Source organism: Neomonachus schauinslandi, chromosome 9, assembly GCF_002201575.2.
Source record: "Neomonachus schauinslandi chromosome 9, ASM220157v2, whole genome shotgun sequence".
Lineage (NCBI taxonomy): Eukaryota > Metazoa > Chordata > Mammalia > Carnivora > Phocidae > Neomonachus > Neomonachus schauinslandi.
In genome coordinates this window covers 74,516,850-74,539,325 of record NC_058411.1, presented here as the reverse complement: position 1 = coordinate 74,539,325, position 22,476 = coordinate 74,516,850, and the positions used below count along the sequence as shown (strand labels likewise).

The following is a 22,476-nucleotide window of genomic DNA, read 5'->3' as shown; positions in this document are numbered from 1 at the left end:
AAAGAAAGAAAATTCAAGAAAATCCCACTGATTAAGAGTTGTATAGTTCCCTCAACACATTTAACATATTTAATTCTTGGTGTGTTTTATCAGATAACTGTATCAAGTGCTCAGCTGATAACTTTATAGAGTTTGAGGCTGTATCTCTGAACTTAGATAAGGGAGTTCAGTAAATTGAGCCCTGTGTTAACTTCCATGTTGATGATGTAATATAAGGGCTTTGTTGTTAGTAACACCTGACATGTAAGACTGCACTAAATTTAACAGAAGGAATGATGGTTTACAATCCTCATTTATTCCTATACTATTTCTAAAAGAAAAGAAAGCCAATAGTTGTTGAAGACCTACTTTGTACTCTGCACTGCACTAGGAACTTTTCATTATGATCTCATTTAATCAGCACAGAAACATTAGGCTAAGGAACTTGCTCAAAGTCAGTTTTTTGTTTTTTTAAAGATTTTATTTATTTATTTGACAGAGAGAGACATAGCGAGAGCAGGAACACAAGCAGGGGGAGTGGGAGAGGGAGAAGGAGGCTTCCCGCAGAGCAGGGAGCCGGATGTGGGGCTCGATCCCAGGACCCTGGGATCATGACCTGAGCCGAAGGCAGACGCTTAACAACTGAGCCACCCAGGCGCCCAGTCACAGAGTTTATAAATAGCGAAGCCCAACCTAAAAACCTGTAGTACCCTTGTTAGTAGGTGGCATAGAAGTTTCATAGAAAGAAAACTCAGACACACCCCAACTTTAATTTCATGGGTTCCTGTATAGCACTGATTTGTAATCTTGGCTGCACACTGGAATCAACTGGGGAGATTTTAAAACTACTGATGTCTGGGTCCTGTCCCAGATATTCTGATTTAATCGCTCTGGAGTAGAGCCTGGGCAATAAGACTTTTTAAAAGCTCCCCTACCTCCCAGATGGTTCTAACAAGCAGCCAAAGTTGCAAATATTACTAAGATAGGGGAAAGAGAAAAGTTTATCACCTAAGAAATCTTTGTAACTATTTTTACCTTTGTAACTATTTTATCTTTGAAATGAACTAAGTCAGGTGTGGTGTGCCCTTAGTGACTTTTCCATACTTAACAACTCAGGTAGCTACTCTACTAATTTATTCAAAGGAACTTAACTACCAAATTGTCAGAGATTTCAATATCAAATTCTGGGTTCCAAGTTTTTTTTTTAATTTTTTAATTTATTTGACAGAGAGAGATACGGTGAGAGAGGGAACACAAGCGGGGGGAGAGGGAGAGGGAGAAGCAGGCCTCCCGCCGAGCAGGGAGCCCGATGCGGGGCGCGATCCCAGGACCCTGGGATCATGACCTGAGCCGAAGGCAGACGTCCAACCACTGAACCACCCAGACGCCCCTGGGTTCCAAGTTCTTTAATACTTCAGTGCCACGGGATATTTCCAATAGGATCTTGCCTTTCATATTTATTTAATAAAGAGATTTGAACTATGGCTAATCATCTACAGTTGATGGACACGAACAATGACAGATTATAAATCTGTGTACAGCTTGTGCATATAAGCCTATGTACAAATGTCACCCTGTCACTTCTCCCCTCTAAAAAAATCCTCAAACTAAAGAAGTAAGAAGGTAACACATTCCTGTTAATCTGTGACAGGAGAATTCATTTACCAACTTGATGCTTTGATACCACAGTGCCCAACAATTTTAAAATAGTTCTCTTTTAGGGTGGACTGTAGATAAAAGTGCAGGAGCATAAAAAATTGAAGGCAAAGTTAAAGTAATACAGAAAAAGTTTGGGGGAGGACTGGTAAAGCTGAGGTGAGTGCTGTGTGGGGAGTGATTAGATAGAGAAGGTAGAATGTAAGAAATAGCTATTTAGGGATGCCTGGATGGCACAGCTGGTTAAGCATCCAACTCTTGGTTTCAGCTCAGTTCTGATCTCAGGATCCTGAGATCGAGTCCCCCTCTTACCCCTCCCAACAACGTGCTCAGTGTGGAGTCCGCCTAGATTTCTCCCCCTCTCCCTTTGCTTCCTCCCTCCCCCCGTGCTCTCTCTCGCTCTCTCTCTCAAATAAATCTTTTTTAAAAATTAGAAATAGCTATTTAAAGTATAATAAACTATGACAATGGGGGCACCTGGCTGGCTCAGTTGGTAGAACATGCGATTCTTGATCTAGGGGTCATAAGCTGGTTGTAATCTCTACACCCACATTTGGTGCAGAGATTACTTACTTAGATAGATGGACAGATACGTGTTAGGAAAAGTAGAGTAAAATGTTAATCACAGACTCTGGTGGGTGTATAGGTGTTCACTAAAGAAGTCCTTCAACTTTCCGTATGTTTGAAAATTCTCATAATAAAATGTTGTGAAAAAATACAACAAACTGACACCATTATGAAAATGAACACACAAGTCAGACTGGGGGGAAATACCCCTAAAACATGTATTTGACAAAGGACTTGTATCTTGAATATATAAAAATCCTCTACAATTCAATAATTAAAAGACAAAAATTCAATAAAAAGTGGGGAAAAAAATGGGGCGCCTGGGTGGCTCAGTTGGTTAAGTAACTGCCTTCGGCTCGAGTCATGATCCCAGGGTCCTGGGATCGAGCCCCACATCGGGCTCCCTGCTCAGCGGGGAGCCTGGTTCTCCCTCTGCCTCTGCCTGCCACTCCCCCTGCTTGTGCTCTCGCTCTCTCTCTGTGTCAAATAAATAAATAAAAATCTTGGAAAAAAAAAAGTGGAAAAAAAGATCTACGTAGACAATTCATAAAGGAAGTTATATAAATGGCTAATAAACTTGAAAAAGTGCTCAACATCACTGGCCTTCAGGGAAATGCAAATTAAAATCATCATTAAAACTGTTGGCAAGGATGGATGCCTGGGTGACTCAGTCGGTTAAGCATCCGCCTTCAGCTCAGGTCATGATTCCAGTGTCCTAGGATCGAGTCCTGCATCGGACTGGATCCCAGAACTCAATCGAGTCCCCTGCTCCTCGGGGAGCCTGTTTCTCCCTCTCCCTCTGCTGCCCCCTCTGCTTGTGCTGTCAAATAAATAAAAAAATCTTAAAGAAAACAACAACTGTTGGCAAGGATGTAGAGCAAATGTTGGTGGGAATATAAAATAATACAACCACTTTGGAAAGAGGTCTGGCAGTTTTTGTTTTTAAAGGTTTATTTATTTGAGAGAGAGAGAGCACACGCACGCTTGCGCAGGGTGGCGGGGCAGACGGAGAATAAGAGAGAGAATTCCAAGCAGACTCCACTCCAAGCACCAAGCCTGATGAAGGGCTGTATCCCAAGACCCCAAGATCATGACCCAAGCCAAAACCAAGAGTCAGAAGCATAACTGACTCTGCCATCCAGGAACCCTGGTCTGGCAGGTTTTTTATTTTTTTATTTATTTATTTTATTTATTTATTTTTTAAAGATTTTATTTATTTATTCGAGAGAGAGAATGAGAGACAGAGAGCACAAGAGGGAAGAGGGTCAGAGGGAGAAGCAGACCCCCCGCTGAGCAGGGAGCCCGATGTGGGACTCGATCCCGGGGCCTCTAGGATCATGACCTGAGCCGAAGGCAGTCGCTTAACCAACTGAGCCACCCAGGCGCCCCTGGCAGGTTTTTTAAAATAAATTTTGAACAAGTATGTTTATAGTAGTTTCATTCATAGCAGCCCAAATAGGAAACAGACCAGTTATCCATCAATAAGATAAAGAACCTGTTGTATATTCATACAATAGACTATTACTCAACAATTACCAGGAATAAACTACTGATAGATTCAACAACATGGATGAATCTCAAAAACATTTTAAGTTATATATTACATATTAATTATATGCATAGAGAAGTATTTGGAGTTGAGGCATAAATGATGCCTGCAACTTACTTTAAAATGCTTCAAAAATAGATGGATCCACTGGAAGGGATAAATATGTGGTAAAACAAATATAGCAAAATGTTAATTGTAGAATTTGGAGGATAAAGATACAGGTGTGTTCTTTCAATTCTTCTGTATGTTTGAAAATTGTCACAATAAAATGCTGGAAAAAATACAATAAACTGAAGTTCACTGAATGCTTTATAAAAGATCTTTAGATCTAAGTATAAAGCAAATCACTTATGAGTCAAATTCCATTTCACATAAAATTTAGGCAGTTACATAAATGGTAGTCCTGTACTTTGATTTTATAGTGTTGAATGCTGTTTGAAATCAGTCACCATACAGACTTGAAATACTTAGTTTTACATTTAAAAAAAAAAAAACTATGGTATTTTTAAGTAGTAAGACATAGGGTAGGCTAAGGCAAAAAGGGCATTTATAATGGCACTACTCCCATAGTGCTTTGTACATTAGGCCAAATATTATACATATTATATTTATTTTACTAATCAGTTTCAGTAAAACTTTGTGACTACATTATGTCAGATTTTTTTTTTTTAAAGATTTTATTTATTTTACATAGAGAGAAAGAGAACAAGTAGGGGGAGCAGCAGAGGGAGAGGGAGAAGCAGGTTCCCTGCTGAGCAGGAAACCTGATGTGGAGCTCGATCCCAGAACCTGAGATCATGACCTGAGCCAAAGGCAGACACTTAACTGACTGAGCCACCCAGACGCCCCATTATGTCTGTTTTTTTTAAAAAAGCATGCCTACCCATTCTTTAGAAGAATGGATCTACTATGGGAAATATTTTAAAAGTATAGTTTACCATGCTACACTACCCAACTGCTTCTTTTTAATCACAGCTAACAGCTCATGACCACTAGCATTTTGTTTTATTCAACCCATTTATTAAAAAAAAACAAAGACAAATTAGATGTAGTGAAAAGACTTATACAAGGAAAAGTCAGTGGGAAATTATTTTCAACATAAGGATTCTTTCAGGTTGTACTATATTGTTATACTAACCACTCAGTTTTAGAGTTAATCATATATGTATTTCTTATTCGTTCTCAGAACCTGAGAACTGTATTGTACAAAAGCCATACACAAATAATCTAGAACCACACTATGTTCTGAAGTGTTTTTTTTTTAAAGGATTTTATTCATTTATTTGAGTGAGAGAGACAGAGTGAGAGAGACAGAGAGATCATGAGCAGGGGGGAAGAATAGAGGGAGAAGCAGACTCCCCGCTGAGCAGGGAATCGGATGTGGGGCTCGATCCCAGGCCCTAGATCATGACCTGAGCCGAAAACAGATGCTTAACCAACTGAGCCACCCGGGTGCCCAGCTGAAGTGATTCTTAAGAATTTAGTAATTCATGCTAAAAATGGATCCACAATGCAAGAAAACTTCTATAATAAGTGAGCAGTAAGCAAATTCCTGGAATTAAAAAGCCACATACATTTTGAATACATGAGTTTTACCAAATGTCATTCTGCTCATTCCTGAGAGCATCTTGCAGATATAATGTTAAAGTTTTAGTAACACATTAAATAGTATTTTTTTAAATAAAAAATGCAACTAGAGCTTGATCAATGGTACCAGCATGCTATTAAAAAGCTGAAAAAGTATAAAATAGAGCAGACTAAGTTCCATGACATACACACAATATAGACTTAACTCATCTGTCTACACCTTTTCATAGAATTCTGTCTCTCTCTCATACACACACACACACAAATATGGTGGGAGCAGTGTGCAAAGAACAACGGATTCTGATTTGGGAACAGATTAAAATCTTATGAATCTCTCCTAAACTCTTGAATTTGAAGATCCATTCAGAGTACTTTATCTACTATTAAGATCCAGCCACACTTGAGAGAACCTTTAAAATTGTAAACAATTAATAGTTTTGTGCTTATAGTATTTGGTCTATTACAAATGGTATTTTTACAAAAAATAGTAAAGAAAGTGTAATCTACCTCCAAGCAGTTGCTTTTTCTGTTTTTTTTCCCAAGCAGTTGCTTCTAATGTAGCAAGTTATTACTTCAAAATATTTAGGATATACATTCTCATTGAATCATTATAACCACCAGCCAGCAACTAAATATAAGTAGAAAACTACACTATGCTTTAATTTTCTTGATCAAGGTAAATTTATGATAAACTTTGAGCAACAAAGGTTATGTTTTATTCTCAGTTGTAAACCCTTCATACTCTTTATTCTATAAATCTAACAACAAATCTGTAATAATTCATCTTATTAAGAGGATGTTGTTTGACAGGAAAAAGATCTGAATTATAGAATTTCTTTAAAATGTCTGAATTATAGAACTTCTAAAAAGGTACAGGAGTTCCAAAAATTTTTAACTTCTTATCTTCAAATATTAAGAGAGGAAAGAGGTCACGTGTTAGAGCAGGGATTCTTAAGGAAAATATCAGACTTGCCTGAAGGACTAACCCACTCCCTGACCCCCATTCATTTACTCAAGCTTCAAAGGGCCACTGGTGGGGAAACAATACCTCATGTGGTATCATTCAGAAGGTTAGGCAGTCAAAAGAACAGTGCTTTGCAAATTACCTCTGGTAAAGGACTATTTTTCTTTATATTCACAATTCATATGAAATACTAGAAAAATGGAAAATATACAAAACACAAGTTCTAATTTTTATATTCAGATTTGACATAAAATTGCTCTATCAAACTGCTATCCAAGTTTTTAAAAACTTTCAATTTCTGAACTTATCTCCTCACAGACAGGTTAAGTAAACAGCTCATGGACCAGCACCATTTACATACTACACTCCAAATGGCTGTGCTACAGAACGTTGTAAACATTTTACTGGCAGAGAATAAGCAGTTCAGTACTTAAATTTAGAGCTATAGCTGTAAAAGTATACTGACTTTCATTCTTAAGCAGAAAATGTATATATATTTTCCTTATTTAGCATATCGGCAAACCCTTTTTCTCCTTCAGACACTGGACAGTAAATAATGGTTTAAAATATCAAAATGATCACAAATTCTAAATTATGCATTATGTGAACAATTGTAGAAATAATTTAATGAGTTAATCAACTACTTTGGTGAAGACCAACTATCATGGATAGTAAGAATTTAAAATTCCTAAATCTCAGAATTACAAAAAATTGTCTATGAAAACAGATTTTTATAAAATGGCATCAGTGATGAATATATGACATATTTGGGGGCTAACAACTGAAAGATAATACATAAAAGACCTTATTGTCTGATGGACTCAACATATTGTATTGCAAGGAAGACAAAGACTTCTCCAAATCAAAACATCAGGAAAATTTCATGCTTTATTGAAGCTGAAGAAATCATGTATTCAATACATATATGAATGCCCACTATGTGCCAGGAAATAGGAATACAATGGAGAAGGAGGCACTGTTCCTGCCCTCAAGGAGCTCACAATCATATTATCTACTTCACTATAAAATAAAAGGCAATCTTAAACCAGGACTGTATGTACAATATGGTGTAAGCATAGACAGAACCCTTAGAGCACAACATACTACTACCTTGCCTAGTTATTTCTTCAGGGACTGAAGCTGTGAGTCTTCACTGAAGGAAAGAATGTAGTAGAAGGATAGTTGATGGCTAACTAATTTGATAGCTATATCGCCCATTTTGGCTGCTGACCCAAATATTAAAGAAGGCATTATCAAAAAGCCTCTGTACTCAGAGTCCTCAGCTTCCACTCTTTCCTTTTCTACAACATTACAACTCCCTATATAAGGCTGCCCATCTCTTTCATTAGTCGAATGTCATTACAGCCTAGATATTGTAGGACCCAAGAATCACCAACCAAAAACAACACTGGCACTATGAACATGGACTACTCAGTAACTCATTCAGAATTTCATTTCTGATGTATGACATTTCATTCTTTATTATGAAATACTTGCTAGATAGGCTTCTAATCAACACTACAAACAGTGCTTAGAAAATGAAACTGCAACACATGGTCAAAACTTAAGACATATTTCTAAAAATGTAAAGAAAGGAAAATAAAAACACAATTCAAAACAAAATTTTCTTGTTAATTTCACCTCAGAGAACAAGTGGTTTTTTTGTTGTTATTGTTGTTGTTATTGTTTTAAATAAGTTATTGCTTCTTTCCTCCCTTGCAATAAAACTCCATTTTGAAATAGATCTGCTGTGAGGTGCCTGGCTGGCTCAGTCAGTATAACATGCTATTCTTGATTTCAGGTTGTGAGTTCTAGCCCCACGTTGGGGGTAGAGATGTAGAGATTACTAAAACAAAAAAACAAAAATTAAAAAAAACCCCAAAACAAATAGATCTACTGAAACTTGGGTCAAAATAAGAATATTCATTAACTTTAGGAGAAATGACTGTATTAAATCAATAACTGTATAATTCAGCATTACTAAGCTGCCCTGGGTATTTGCAGACCATTTACTTAAAAGACACTGAAAGAGGGGCACCTGGCTGTTTCAATCAGTGAAGCATGCAATTCTTAATCTTAGGGTTGTGGGTTCCAGCCCCACGTTGGGGGTAGAGATTACTTAACAATAAAAACTTTAAAATACATATTTTTAGGCCAGATTTCCTTTCAGGAACATAGAACCTTAAAATGATTCAGGAAACATGTCATTTTACTACCTCTTTTTGAATAATAAAAACAATAAACTGTTTCCTTTCATGTCCCCAGTGCAAGGCAAAAAGCTGCAAAAATGTACACCGAACATAAAAATTGCATTTCTTTTATGCTTCTTACTAAATGTTTAAACAGAGCCAACCAATGGTAGTATAGTAGAGGAAGTGTAATAACAGGAATACTGATATTAAAATCACACACACCTGGGTTTAAATCACTATTCTTCAGTTTATTATTTGTATGACCTTGAGTAGGTTACTTAACCTTATCAGTTTCAATTTTCGTCTGGATGAGAAATCCCATCATAGCTCCTAAGAAAATGACTTTTTTTAAATGAAAAAGTATCTGGAACGCCTGGGTGGCTCAGTTGGTTAGGCATCTGTCCTCGGCTCAGGTCATGACCCCAGAGTCCTGGGATTGAGTCCCGCATTGGGTTCCTTGCTCAGTGGGGAGCCTGCTTCTTCCTCTGCCTGCCCTCTTCCTGCTTGTGTTCTCTCTCTGACAAAATCTTTAAAATGAAAAAATATCAAAACATGATTTTTCAGGAAAGGAAAGAATTAACCTCTCAAGGGAAGAACTAATAATTCTTAGAATTTTATTTGGAAATTAGCACACTGCTCAACTACAAAAAAATAAGTAAATTTTTTACATGCATCTTAGATATAAATTACCCAGTTGTGAAAGTAAGTATTATTTCTGGATATTCTGTCGGTTAAGTGTCTGCCTTTCGGCTTAGGTCATGATCCCAGGATCCTGGGACTGAGCCGAAGGCAGACACTTACCCGATGGAGCCACCCAGGCACCACTCTTATGATTTTCTCAGTAACATTTTCTTTTCTCTAGCTTACTTTATTGTAAGAATATAGTATAGAATACATACAAAATTGTTAAAATTGACTTTATATTATTGGTAAGGCTTCCAGTCAACAGTAGGCTATTAGCAGTTATGGTTCAGGGGGAGTAAAAAATGATACTCAAATGTTCTCTTGCATGGGGGCTGGCACCCCTAACCCCTGTGTTGTTCAAGGGCCAACTATAATATTCACCTTTGATTGGCAAAACAATGTAATTCACTTATTTTCGTTTGGGGCAAAAAATTAGAAGTTTTTTGGAGAAGTATAGAAAAGTACTTAGTACTTTGAAACATGTTCTTATGGAAAAAAAAAAAACTAGATAGCTTTCAAGGTTGCACAGTCAATCATTATTCTGATTTAACCTTAGCATGAGAGACATTTATGAGACCTACCAATAACACACAGAATTGGTAGATCAGTCAAATAGGCTAAACACACATGTAGTGTAATGGCTCCAAGGGAAGATAAATATTCTATTCTATTAGACCTACTAACATTTAAGGAAAAGCCTGCTGTGCCTATCCACTCAGTGAAATCCCAATCAGGTGGGAAAGGTCTTCCCATAGGTACAGCATTAATCACTCTTTCCTTTGGGGCTCTGGTCTTCAACTCTGGCTTTCTGTTAGAAATCAGATTTTTGAAAAGCTTTTAAAAACTACTGATGCAATTAAATCAGAATCCCTAGATAAGGGGCAGAAGTATTTTCTAAAAAGATCTCTAGATCATTCCAACATGCAGCCAGATGAAGCATCACTGCTCTATTGGGTACATTTCATTTGCCTTTATCATAGTATGTTTTTAATTTTTGTTTATTTTTCTATTTTTGTTAGTCTAGAAGATCTTCAACTCAATATATATTTTACTGAGTGCAAATTATATGTAGCATCACACACCATACTAGGTGCTGATGATACAGAGACAACTTTGTGTCCCTGTCCATGAGAACCCTATTGCCTAATTGAGAAAGATAACATATAAACAAAAACAGCAAAATTAAGTGAAATAGGTGCTATAGTAAGGGATATAGGGATATAAAGAACTGATCTATTATCTGGGTGTGGGGTTGAATCAGAAAAAGTTTCAGAGAGAAGGTGACTCTGAAGAAGGGACTTATCTGGGCGCCTGGGTGGCTCAGTTGGTTAAGCGACTGCCTTCGGCCCAGGTCATGATCCTGGAGTCCCGGGATCGAGTCCCGCATCGGGCTCCCTGCTCAGCAGGGAGTCTGCTTCTCCCTCTGACCCTCCCCCCTCTCATGTGTGCTCTTTCTCTCTCAAATAAATGAATAAAATCTTTAAAAAAAAAAAAGAAGGGACTTATCTAAGTTATTTTTGCATCTCTACCACCTAACACCCCCCAATAAAAACTTGGTAACAGCCACCCTTGAAGTTGGTATATTTAGAGCTCCTTGACTTAAATGGCTTCTACTTTTACTCCACTTCAAAAACCCACTCCCAAGGCTGCACACTAGATCATGTTAACACTGGAATTGCCCCAACTCTGAAACCATTAATTCCAACAACCAACTGTTTGACCACAATCTTTAAACCTTTTACTTCCTTCACTACCACCTTACCCCACCAAGTCCTCCAGTCTCTAAGTGTCTCCATTTTTTACCTCAGTTCATCATTTTCCTTTGCTGTATCTATTATATTATTCTACAGCGTGCTGCATTTTTCCTTTTTTTTGTATTTTGCTGTATCTTTATTGTTGCACTTATCATACAGCATAATTTATATGAACATTTGTTTTCTCTATTAGATCGTAACTTTCTGTAGAACAGTTATTGGATTCTTTTTCTTGGTCCTGCATCCTTAACACTGACAACAGGACGAGACCCCTAATAAGTGTTCAGTAAGGACGCCTGTGTGGCTCAGTCGGTTAAGCGTCTGCCTTCAGCTCAGGTCATGATCCAGGGGTCCTGGGATCGAGTCCCGCATCGCTTCTCCCTCAGCCCGCTGCTCTCCCTGCTTGTACTCTTTCTGTCTCTCTCTCTCTCTCAAATAAATAAATTAGATCTTTTTTTAAAAAGTGTTCAGTAAATGGTGAAGGAACGGATAAAGCGTTCTTGTCATTTTCATCACCAGACTACAAGCTCTACAAAGGCAGAGACTATCTCATCTACAGATTTCCTATAATTCCTACTGGAGTGCCTCACAAATATCAGAGCCTCAGGGAGCATGTGTTAAATTGTAAAAGGATGAATGTATTAGATACTGTGTAAGACATATAAAAATATGTTCCCTGCTCTTTTTTGGGAATTATTATTTCAACAATCATTTAAGAGAGCCAGATGGTTATGAGGCAAATGTAAAAAATGTTCATTATGGCAGAGACAAAATGATATATGGAAAGCACTGGATATAAGTCAGGAGGCCTGTGCTTCAGTCTTGGCTTTGCCACTCTGTGAGCTACAAATAACCATCACTGTGAGCCTTAGTTTCCTCAGTTTTTAAAAAGGAGTTTGACCAGAATTCAATTTTTTTTTTCAGAATTCAATTTTTGATCATCTGAGGTTCCCTAACATGCTATGCCTCTTAAAATTTGTATTATAAAAGTGATATACCCTCAATATAAAAAATTGTACATGCCCTTCTGAACTGTTTAGGTAAAGGGAAGTTCCCATCCTCCACTCTATTTTCATAACTCCCCAAAGCTATCCACTCTCAACAGTTCCTGGTATCTTTTTTTTTTTTTTTTAAAGATTTTTATTTATTTGCAAGAGAGAGAATGAGAGACAGAGAGCATGAGAGGGAGGAGGGTCAGAGGGAGAAGCAGACTCCCTGCTGAGCAGGGAGCCCGATGTGGGACTCGATCCCGGGACTCCAGGATCATGACCTGAGCCGAAGGCAGTCGCCTAACCAACTGAGCCACCCAGGCGCCCCAGTTCCTGGTATCTTTAAGGCACTGTTCATGTATAAGCAAGTACAGACTAAGACTCTTGTTTTTATTTACCAACTGCACAGTCCCATCAATTCTAAGGGAACCTTGACAAAACGAAAAGACAATTATAAATACTTTGGTAACAGGGGCGCCTGGGTGGCTCAGTCAATTAAGCATCTGCCTTCAGCTCAGGTCATGATCCCAGGGTCCTGGGATGGAGCCCCCACAAGGTTGGGCTCCCTGCGCAGCGGGGAGTCTGCTTCTCCCTCTCCCTCTGCCTGCTGCTCTGCCTACTTGTGCGCTCTCTCTCTCTATAATAAATAAGATCTTAAAAAAAATACTTTGATAACAGAAAAATAATTATCTACTCAAAAGGCCAACAGTAGAAAAAATTAAAACAGACAGAATAAGTATTTAAAACTTCCTGTTTCACACCACCCCCAACCCCCACCCCCTGCTGTGCAATGTAATGTAAAAAGCATATGACAAGAAATTTAAGATGGGAAGCTTAAATGTGGAAGAAATGTGGGAGGCATGGGAATTGTGGAGAAAGGAGAGATAATCATACAATCACAATCACAGAAGGATGTATAAAAGGCCAAAAAGTCACAGAATCCTAAATATTAAAATAGCAAACACAATTTTGAAATACACTATGAGCTTAAAGACAGAATCAATTGCAGAAAACGCAGTGTTGTTTTCCTAAAATAATGCCAGCCCAGAGACAAGTGTAGATCACTATGTCCTTGATTTTCTTGACAACAGCATCCTATAAAGATCTAACAAGGGTATCCACAGATTATGAAGCCAAAGATGAAATAATTGTATTTTTGACCAGTCCCTCTGATAGTGGGGAAAATATATCATAAGATTATAGTTGTCATAAGAATTTCTTTTAGAAGATAGAAAGAGAAAAAAATAGGTCATTAGTAAAATAGTTTCCTATTTTAGTTTCCTGAGAATATACTGGAAAATAGTTTTCTATCTCTAGTTTCCTGAGAATATAATGGAAATTGCAATCTAATGGCTGGACTACTGATTTCTCTTTCATTTGGTACCAGAGTATTTAAACATTAAGGACTATGTTAGAAAGAGAGCCAAGCTTTAACTTCTATATCCACCTAGACAGCATAGATTTCACCTAGACATGTCCCAGTTTTACCCCTATCATGTAAAATGACACTGCTCTATCCTGTAAAGAATGCTTGTAAATAAGGTAAGAACAGCAGCCTGGATCAGGAACCTGTTCCAGAAGGCTAACACATTACTCAAGTCCACTTTTTAAACAGATTAAAAATACAGTTCCATAACATATAAGTCACAAGTCTAACAACATTTAGCCATAAATTGTCTAGCGACAATTATAGCAATAAAAAAATTAACACTGTTATAGTCTATACCTGGTATTTCTACAACCTAAATATAGTATGATGGATATAAACTAAAACAACAATTTAGAATTTGAGGAAGAGAAAATGATAAATTATTTTTATTCCATAATGTAACTTTAATACCATGGTACATGGTATAAAGTTTGTCAAGAAGTTGTAAATAGATAAGTCCATATCTCCCTAAGTCAGTCAAGTGAATTCGAGGACTACAAACTTTACCAACTCTACCTTGTTTCCAAACATTCAAAAACACAAACCGAAATAAGGAACTAAAATCATTCTGGTTTCCTGCACCCTTTAGGTTAAGAGGAACAGTATTTCCTGACACCGGAAAATGTCAAGTCAGTAGCTGAAGCTATGGTTTTCAAATTTGGGTAGAATACCATTTTAAGAGTCTTTAAGATTCTTAAGAGAAATTTTCATTACTTGACATATCTACGTCAGAATTTAGCACAAAACTAAACATATAAATCAGTACAGCAATTCTCAAACTTTTCTATCCCACAGTCTGAAAAATGTTATGACCTTTCCATTTTATCTCATTTCTCTCTTCCATCACCTCTTCCCACTAAATCCAGTAAAAACTTCCAAACCAGCTAACACAAATTCGTTTAGGCAGCTAAAGGTCTGCAGTGGTGAAGTAAATCAGAAGTGGCTTGGGTACCACTACTTCCTGACTACAGAGACTAATACATCCCATATAAAGTTCAAAGTGAAAAAATTATGTCGAAATCGGGCCCTAAAAGCCTCTTTACAAAATTATATGGGAATCAGGCCCTAAAAGCCTCTTCAGAATTTCTCCATTCCACAGTATAGCACAATAGACCCACCAGCCTCACTGTGAACTTAGCTTCTTGAACCACTGTCTCTGTAAAATATACATTTTTAAAAAGAATTTTGTGATACAATATCTGAAGTCTTTGTAGGAAAGCTAATAACTAAGAGATGATCAATAACTACTGCTAGTAACTAGCCTTAAAAGCAGACTGTAATAGTTAGAGCCGCAAAGCTCGCTCTCCACTAAATTTCACAATTTAGGATTCTCTGCGCTGAAAAACTATTAAATTCTTTGATATTCACCCTTAAGCAAAACCACTCATTTCAATTCCAAGGAGGCAAAAATGAAGTAAAAATAGAAATCTACTTTCTTTCCCACATGCCAAAGTTATTACTACAGACAGTCATCGTGCTAACCATTATTCCAAAGGGTTCCTAGGCATCTCAAAAAGAGATTGCTCGGTTCCTGATGATTACTGTATAATGGAAATCAATCAGATAAATAAGCCAGTAATTAAAGTATCCTGTCATCTGTGTTCCCACTTACCCTCGGTAACATCCTGGGGGTTAGAAGTCCGGTCACTAGCTGGATCCAGTGCAACAGTTGCTAGTGAAGTGGTGGCTCCAGACATCTCACTCATAGGCTCACTACGGCTTGTTTCAGGCACACTTTCCCGTGAGCTAAATCTTACTCGGGAACTGGATCGGGAGCTGAGGTCCGGGCTGGTATCTGACAAACCTGGAATGTCATCGATCTTCGTTGGTGTCACCATGAACCGAACTGAAGCCATCTTGGTGGTGGTTTCTGGAGGATGCATTATTCTCTTTTCCTTTATAAGAACAAAGAAAAAAGGAAAACCCCGCAAAATCCTTCCTCCTACGCTTACTTTTGATTGCAAAAATAGAAAAGATAACTTTTTAAAAAACCCTCAATAACCTTGATTTACACCACACAAAAAGTCCCAAATAAGAATTCTACTCAGAATTCAAACGGACTATCCTAGAAAGTGCACAACCAGTAAATAAGGGAAAAAAAAAGACAAAACGATGCCAATCTCGTGGAACTTCGTTCCTTCAGAAAGAAGAGTGATTTAGCTGTCTCCCCTGGTCCAGGGCTGCGGGCTCAGTGCCATGGTCTCAGAGAAGCAGGTGAAGCCTTTCTCCCCCCGACCCCCAGGTTTCTGCCGAGGTAGTTGTCTTTAATCTGGTAAATGTCCCACGGTTCTAGTTGAACAAAGTGCGCGCAGGCCCACCCTTATCAGGCGAATATAGCACAGATCAGATTGCGAAACGGTGTACACCGGCCACCTGTTGTGTATCAGGTGAATACCCCACAGGTCTGGCTGGGTGGTGTGTGTAGAGCCAGCCGATATTTGGGAGGCCAATAATCCACTTGGGTCTGGTAGGAGAGATGCGCATGCATAACGGGAAAAATACCCCACACTACTGGATAGAGGAGAATGAAAAGGGTGAGCAGAGGATGCAGGGGCAGAGCGGATTCCCGTCTCCAAGAGGTCTGCGGGGGTGGCCCACCCGCTCTTCTGGCAGAACGGTCCCTAGGATCTGGAAGGAGGCGGCTAGCGAGCGGATCAAGATCCCTCGGACTGCAGCTCAGGGTCGTGGCAGGTCGTTGCTAGTCCATCGAGCCCACGGTCGGCTCGCTGGGTTTCTCCTGCGTGTGACAGGACGGGCCACCCCTTTGCCGGAGGACGCTTTCTCCCCCACCAGGGCCGCGGCGCAGGTCAGCCCCTCGCCGTTCTTCCTTCGGGTCCTCGCAAGAGAGGAGATGGCCTCGCAGGCTGGCCCGGGTTAAACAGGAGGGGGCGGCGGGGATGAGGGGAGGAGGAGGTCGCAGGTGCGGGATACCGGCGCCAGCTGATGCGGGTGCGCGCGCAGCTGTTGTTTACGAGCCGGTAACTGTTTCGGAGCCGCGGCGCGCTCAGGAGGGCTCCGGCTGTCGGGGAGGGCGCCCCCTCCCCGGGTAGACGCCAGAGCAGCCGTTACGTGACCTCGCCGCCCCCGGCCCCGGGCCCGGCGGGCCGTGCCAGCGCCGCCGCAGCCCCTCCCTTCCGTCCCAGCTCGTTCCTCATTCGAGGTTAACGGTCCGAAGAGAAGCCTCGGGGAGCGGTCGGAGGGCGGTACCGTCCCGCGAGCGTCGAGGAGCCCCGCCCAGCCTCTGCAGTCTGCAAGGTGACGGAAAGGGTTGCGCGCATGCGCCGCCGGGGTCGCAGCGGGACCGAGGAGCCAAACGTGCGAGGCCTGGAGGAAGATGGGAATTGTAGTTGAGTGTTGGGGCCTGAGCTGCGTGCACTGGAGAAAACAAACCCCTTTCCTTCTGGGTCCCGCTGTGTTGCACGAACTCACTCTGGAGGCACTGGGGGAGCAGACGATGCCCCTTGCCCTCAGAACCTCAAAAACCATCTCTTTTTAATAAAAGCGTCTCTGAAAATACCGTTCATAATTTCTTTAAAAATCACCAACCTCCCATACCATATACCTAGGTATGACCATTACTGAAATTTTTAAGCTGATGTCTGTTTTTAAAGCACCGTATTGTCAAATTATATTCATTTTGTGCTAAATTTTTCTTTTTCCTGTCCTTAAAAGGTCTTTTACCATGTACGCTTATATCAACTCATGTTGTACACCTTAAATATATACAATTTGGTCAATTATACCTCAATGAGGCTGGAGAAAAACGCTATTTTCACTTTCTAGTTAGACTGAAGGTTCAATTAAAGAAATTTTTTTAAATTTTATTTTAAGATTTTATTTATTTTTGCGAGAGAGCGCGCGCACACAAGCGTAGTACAAGTAGTAGTCTCCCTGCTGAGCAAGGGGCTCAGTCCCAGGACCTGGGGATCATGACCTGAGCTGAAGGCAGACATTTAACCAACTGAGCCACCCAGGTGCCCCTGCATTCTGCTATTTTTTTGGTCATTGCAATGACCTCAGTCAGGAGATGAGAAAATGCTTGAAGAATGAGTACATGGAAAAGAGGACCAAGAGCAGGGAGCATGACAATGCAATGCGAAAAAGACTTTTTAATCCGGTGGAGGAATCTGAAAAATAAATTACAGGCATACCTCATTAAAAAAAGAGAGAAAGCCTCAGATTTGAATGACCAACAGGCTTGCCTGAGAAGAACATTAATACCTCAGGAAGTGAATTTCCTGCTTCCTCAGGAAGCTATGAGCCAGAGTTGTTAATCATAGGCTTTAAAGAGAAAGAATCAAACTTTAAGGAGGTTTACATTTTATCTTGTTTTTAAAAAAGATTTTAGGGGCGCCTGGGTGGCTCAGTTGGTTAAGCGACTGCCTTCGGCTCAGGTCATGATCCTGGAGTCCCTGGATTGAGTCCCGCATCAGGCTCCCTGCTCGGCAGGGAGTCTGCTTCTCCCTCTGACCCTCCCCCCTCTCATGTGCTCTCTCTCATTCTCTCTCTCAAATAAATAAATAAAATCTTTAAAAAAAAAATAAATAAATAAAAAATAAAAAAGATTTTATTTATTTATTTGAGAGAGACAGACAGATAGTGAAAGAGAGCACAAGCTTGGCGGAGAGGGAGCCTGACACAGGGCTCTATCCCAGGACCCCGGGATCATGACCTGAGCCGAAAGAAGGCAGGTGCTTAACTGACTGAGCCACCCAGGTGCCCCAGGTAGTTAACATTTTATTTATTTTTATTTTTTTAAAGATTTTACTTATTTATTTTGAGAGAGAGAGAATGAGAGACAGAGAGTATGAGAGGGAGGAGGGTCAGAGGGAGAAGCAGACTCCCCGCCGAGCAGGGAGCCCGATGCGGGACTCGATCCTGGGACTCCAGGATCATGACCTGAGCCGAAGGCAGTCGCTTAACCAACTGAGCCACCCAGGCGCCTGGTAGTTCACATTTTAAATGGGAATTTATTTCTCATTTTGTTACCTGGATCTTTCTTGTTTTGTGTTTTTGTTTTGTTTCTGTTTTTTAAACATTTTAGTCCTTATTTACACATTGTATATCTCAAAAAAGTTTTTTGTTTTTTTAATTTTTATTACTGGATCTTTTTAACCAGACTTTGGATTTTATGTGTCATTTGATAAAAGAGAATTTCCTGGCTCAGGTTTTCAATACAGTTCTGATCTATTGCTAAGGATGATGTGTAAACATTTCCACTTGTGAGGCGTAAGGACCCAGGCAAAGCCAGGGCACAGATTGTTAAATTTAAATGTCTCGATCAAAGCTATAGGAAATAACTTTCAAACAAAATATTGATGAGTCAAAATTTACTTAACACTTCTATTTGTATGTTAAACATGCTAAGAAAAATATTCTGGTAGCAGTAGTAGGGAAAACACTGGCAATGGAGTAAAAAAGTACCTCATTGTTTCCTCCAGGTCTAAAATAAAATAAAATAAAATAAAATAAAATGAAATAAAACAGGGGCGCCTGAGTGGCTCAGTCAGTTAAACGTCTGCTTTCAGTTCAGGTCATGATCGCAGAGTCCTGGGATCCAGTCCCAAATCGGTCTCCTTGCTCAGTGGGAGTCTGCTTCTCCCTCTCCCTGCAGCTCCCCCTGCTTATGCTCTGTCAAATAAGTAACTAAATAAAATCTTTTAAAAAAAATTTTCAGAATGCTGTGGTGTTTGTGACATTCCTGAGGCAAGTTTATCAAGACACTGCATTCTTCAGTGTGCAAGTGTGGAGATAAGTCAGGATGCATGTTTAAGAGGTGATGGAGCACAGCAGAGCAACCCGACGCCAGGTGGCCAAGGCTCCTGCACTCTCCACAGCTGACCCTGCTGGGCTCGGCCAGCCCCCACTGCTCTCATAGACTTTCTCATATTTATAAGGAAATGGTGGGTTTCTGCAACATCCAATTTTGTTTCATACCAGTGTATTTTCATTCACTTACATATACTACCTAATACCAATATACTACACCTCTTAAAACTCTCTTCTTCCGTTTCTGAGCATATCTCAGATGTTAATATCCAGAGAACCTTTTAAGGAAAAAGTCCTTGGTATATTTAAACCAGTCTACCTTTTCTTTTCTATTTCAATTAGGAATATTTCCAGATCAAAGTCTTTTCATTTCAGTTTACACAGCAGGTAGGTAGCATGGAACAATAGTAATCTTTTTGGGGAGGGGTGGGGGCAGGTAGTGGGTTACTTATAAAGACAAAATTACAGTCAAATTACAAAACATTGCTAGCAGAGTTCACTTACTGACTTTGGTGTTTAAGAAGTTTCCATAGCAGATCCTTTTTCCAGTTATTGAAGAATTAACATTTCTTCCATCACTGTCCCCTTAATAAGATAGGGTAACACTTTAAAATCCCTGTAAGTGAACATGCTAAGAAATTAAAAATTGCTTGACAGGAAACAAGAATTTCATTTTACCATTCCCATAAGTGATTCAAAAATCATTTGTCTTCTATTAATTATCACTCAAGTCGAGAGATTTTTTTTTTCCAGCAGTCAGCAACTATCCTCAACTTTTCTGCTAAGACAGTCAGACATCAGAGTCCAAGAGAAATGTTTATCCCTTTCCAGGACCCGTGCTGATAAATTAAATTTATGCCGATTTAAGTTACATCTGCTTCTAGAATCTAGAATCTTGATGCCGTAGAAAAAGATTGTTTAATTAGAACACAATCTCCATAAAGCAGTTTTTAAATCAGTGGCACTAGGCAAACATTCAAATCCAATGTCAAAAGCCACAAACGGGAAGACTGGAAAATAATGAGTTGATTAACTTAGCAAAGAGAGGAAGAAGCAAGCTAGCATTTTTTTGAAAGCTTACATACAGTATTTTGCCTCATCATTCCTCTACTATGAATTGTCCTAAGAAATTTCCCAGGGGTTTTTTGTTTGTTTGTTTTTTAATTAACCCCAACAGTAGCTTAAAAAACAGCAAAATCCCTGCTTCAATCTCTCATACCTCATCTTCTAAATTAAGATCCATGTAGAGTTCCACAAAGCAGCTGGCTGCCAAAGAGAATATAAAGTTAGGTGTATGTGAGAAGACAATTCCTTGATGGAGAGAACTAAAAACCTGGGAATATTTTCGGAGGGGGAGTAAATAAATATCAAGGCATTTGTATTCACAACAGTTCTATTTGCAACACAGTGTAGATATATTGTTATCCACCACTGAATCCTATCAAATTTCAAGTTGGAATAAGGCTTAGAAATGATGAGAAAAATGAGACTACACTGATTACTTTCTCAAAGTTATGCAGAAATCCTGGTCTCCTGACTTCCAATTCACTGCATTCCCTCTACAATATAGCTGTTATTATTTTTCTTTTTTTTTTTTTAAACATTTTATTTATTTTGAGAGAGAGAGAGCTAGACAACACAAGCAGGGGGAGTGGGAGAGGGAGGAGGCTCCCCTCTGAGCAAGGAGCCCAACATGGGACTCAATCTCAGGACCCTGGGACCATGACCTGAGCCGAAGGCAGACGCTTAAAAATTGAGCCACCCAGGCGCCCCTGCTATTATTTTTCAAGCAACTCCTCCATTTTGAGTCAAAACGTCATTTCAAGGGGCAGGAAATTACTTAAATGAGAACAAGGGTATTTTTCAGTGAATGGGGACAGTTGTGGAAGAGTCTGAACCATTTTTCCGGTTCCCCAACACCGTATCCCGCACAGCACTACTGCCATAGCAGTGACTGAAGGTTTTTTTTTCTTTTTGAAGATTTTATTTATTTATTTGACAGAGACACAGCGCGAGAAGGAATACAAGGAGGGGGAGTGGGAGGGGGAGAAGCAGGCTTCCCGCAGAGCAGGGAGCCCGATGCGGGACTCGATCCCAGGACCCTAGGATCATGACCTGAGCCGAAGGCAGACGTCCAACGACTGAGCCACCCAGGTGCCCCAGTGACTGAAGGTTTTCTTCCAAGGGCTCTTGTTGTACCCCTGGGGTGCTCTTCCTTCTCATCTCCCTCTTTTTTGTTTTTAAACCCCTCCTTTTTCCCCACAACATACAAAATAAGAGCTTTTCAAATCATTTTAATAACCTAGCAGTGATTCAAAATATGGAAAGAAGATTCAAAAGAAGGATGCTACCATGATCGATTTACACAAACATGATCAAGGGAAACGATGAAACCGGATTCCAAAGAGCAAGGGTGGTAAGAAGGCTTCCACGCTCACAGTTTGAAGAGCTTGGTTTCGGAAAGTCTCTGAGGGGTAGCAGAAGAGACATGAAGTTTAGGGGGCCCTCAGAGGACAGGGCGCGGTCGCTGGGTCATGAGCACCTTGAAGCGTTTCTTGACGGTGATTCGGTGTCGAGAGTATTTGTCATCTGGGGAGAACCGAGCAGGATGCGCCGAGCAGGTCTGTTGTCCCATAGGGTCAAGCTTCTGCTCGAGGAAGAAAGAGAGACATAATTTCAGTACAGGAGTGATGGGAAAACTCAATCACTGGCGTCATCAGGGAGACAGAGTCTGGGATGGGGAGGAGGCTGCGCGAAAAAAGGTAAACAAGAAAACAGGACACGCGACGGTTAGATCAACAAGTCATACACTCCTTCCACCACTCGTGGCTTCTGGGCTTGCTAGTTCCCCTCACCCACCCAGGCAGTTCGGGGGCGGGTCTCAACCGCTTCTCCCACCTATACTTCTTGCCATGACCATTTACAACCCATTTTTTGTTGTTTTTTTTTTCTCACCTTCAGCGTATAGACTCGGTCTCCCTGCTCGTTGAGGTAATACTGGAGAAACATGACCACACCGAAGCCAGAAGTTCTAAATTCGTTGGCTGCTCTTTCTGATGGTCTCACGTTTTTGTTAATTTCCTTCCGGTAAAGCCGGAAGTCTCTCTCAAGGCCTGCCGGGAAATGTAGTCCATTTAGGCCTCTCTCCAAGGCCAGAAGGGGGCGGACTAGTGCAAGGATTTGGCCCACTTGCAACCCAGTTGCAACCTTGCAGGCGTTGGCTTCCAGTTGCAACATTGCTGGCGTTGGGAGACACGTGGAGTGTGCCCACTGTGTGCAAGACACTGCTAGGAGTTAGAGGGGGGTAGGAATGGATATGAGTTGAACATTGATGAATAGAATCCTGTCTTTATCCCG

The 22,476-nt window shown here is 40.1% G+C and overlaps 2 protein-coding genes across 3 annotated transcripts in view; both read right to left on the bottom strand.

Moving 5' to 3' along the window:
- Positions 1-15,401, bottom strand: part of SLC12A6 (solute carrier family 12 member 6) — an 86,783-nt gene extending 71,382 nt beyond the window's left edge. For both annotated transcript variants that reach the window (XM_021695773.1, XM_044917788.1), the window contains exon 1: positions 14,963-15,401. In XM_021695773.1, the coding sequence (XP_021551448.1) occupies positions 14,963-15,233 (271 nt within the window). In that variant the 5' untranslated portion in view covers positions 15,234-15,401. The remainder of the gene's footprint in view (positions 1-14,962) is intronic.
- Positions 15,402-21,397: 5,996 nt separating this feature from the next.
- Positions 21,398-22,202, bottom strand: NOP10 (NOP10 ribonucleoprotein). The gene is made up of 2 exons (XM_021695547.1): positions 22,075-22,202; positions 21,398-21,766 (listed from the first exon to the last, which is right to left on the bottom strand). Exons 1-2 carry the CDS (start codon positions 22,126-22,128, stop codon positions 21,626-21,628), a joined length of 195 nt encoding a protein of 64 aa, XP_021551222.1. The 5' UTR covers positions 22,129-22,202; the 3' UTR covers positions 21,398-21,625.
- Positions 22,203-22,476: the final 274 nt, after the last annotated feature.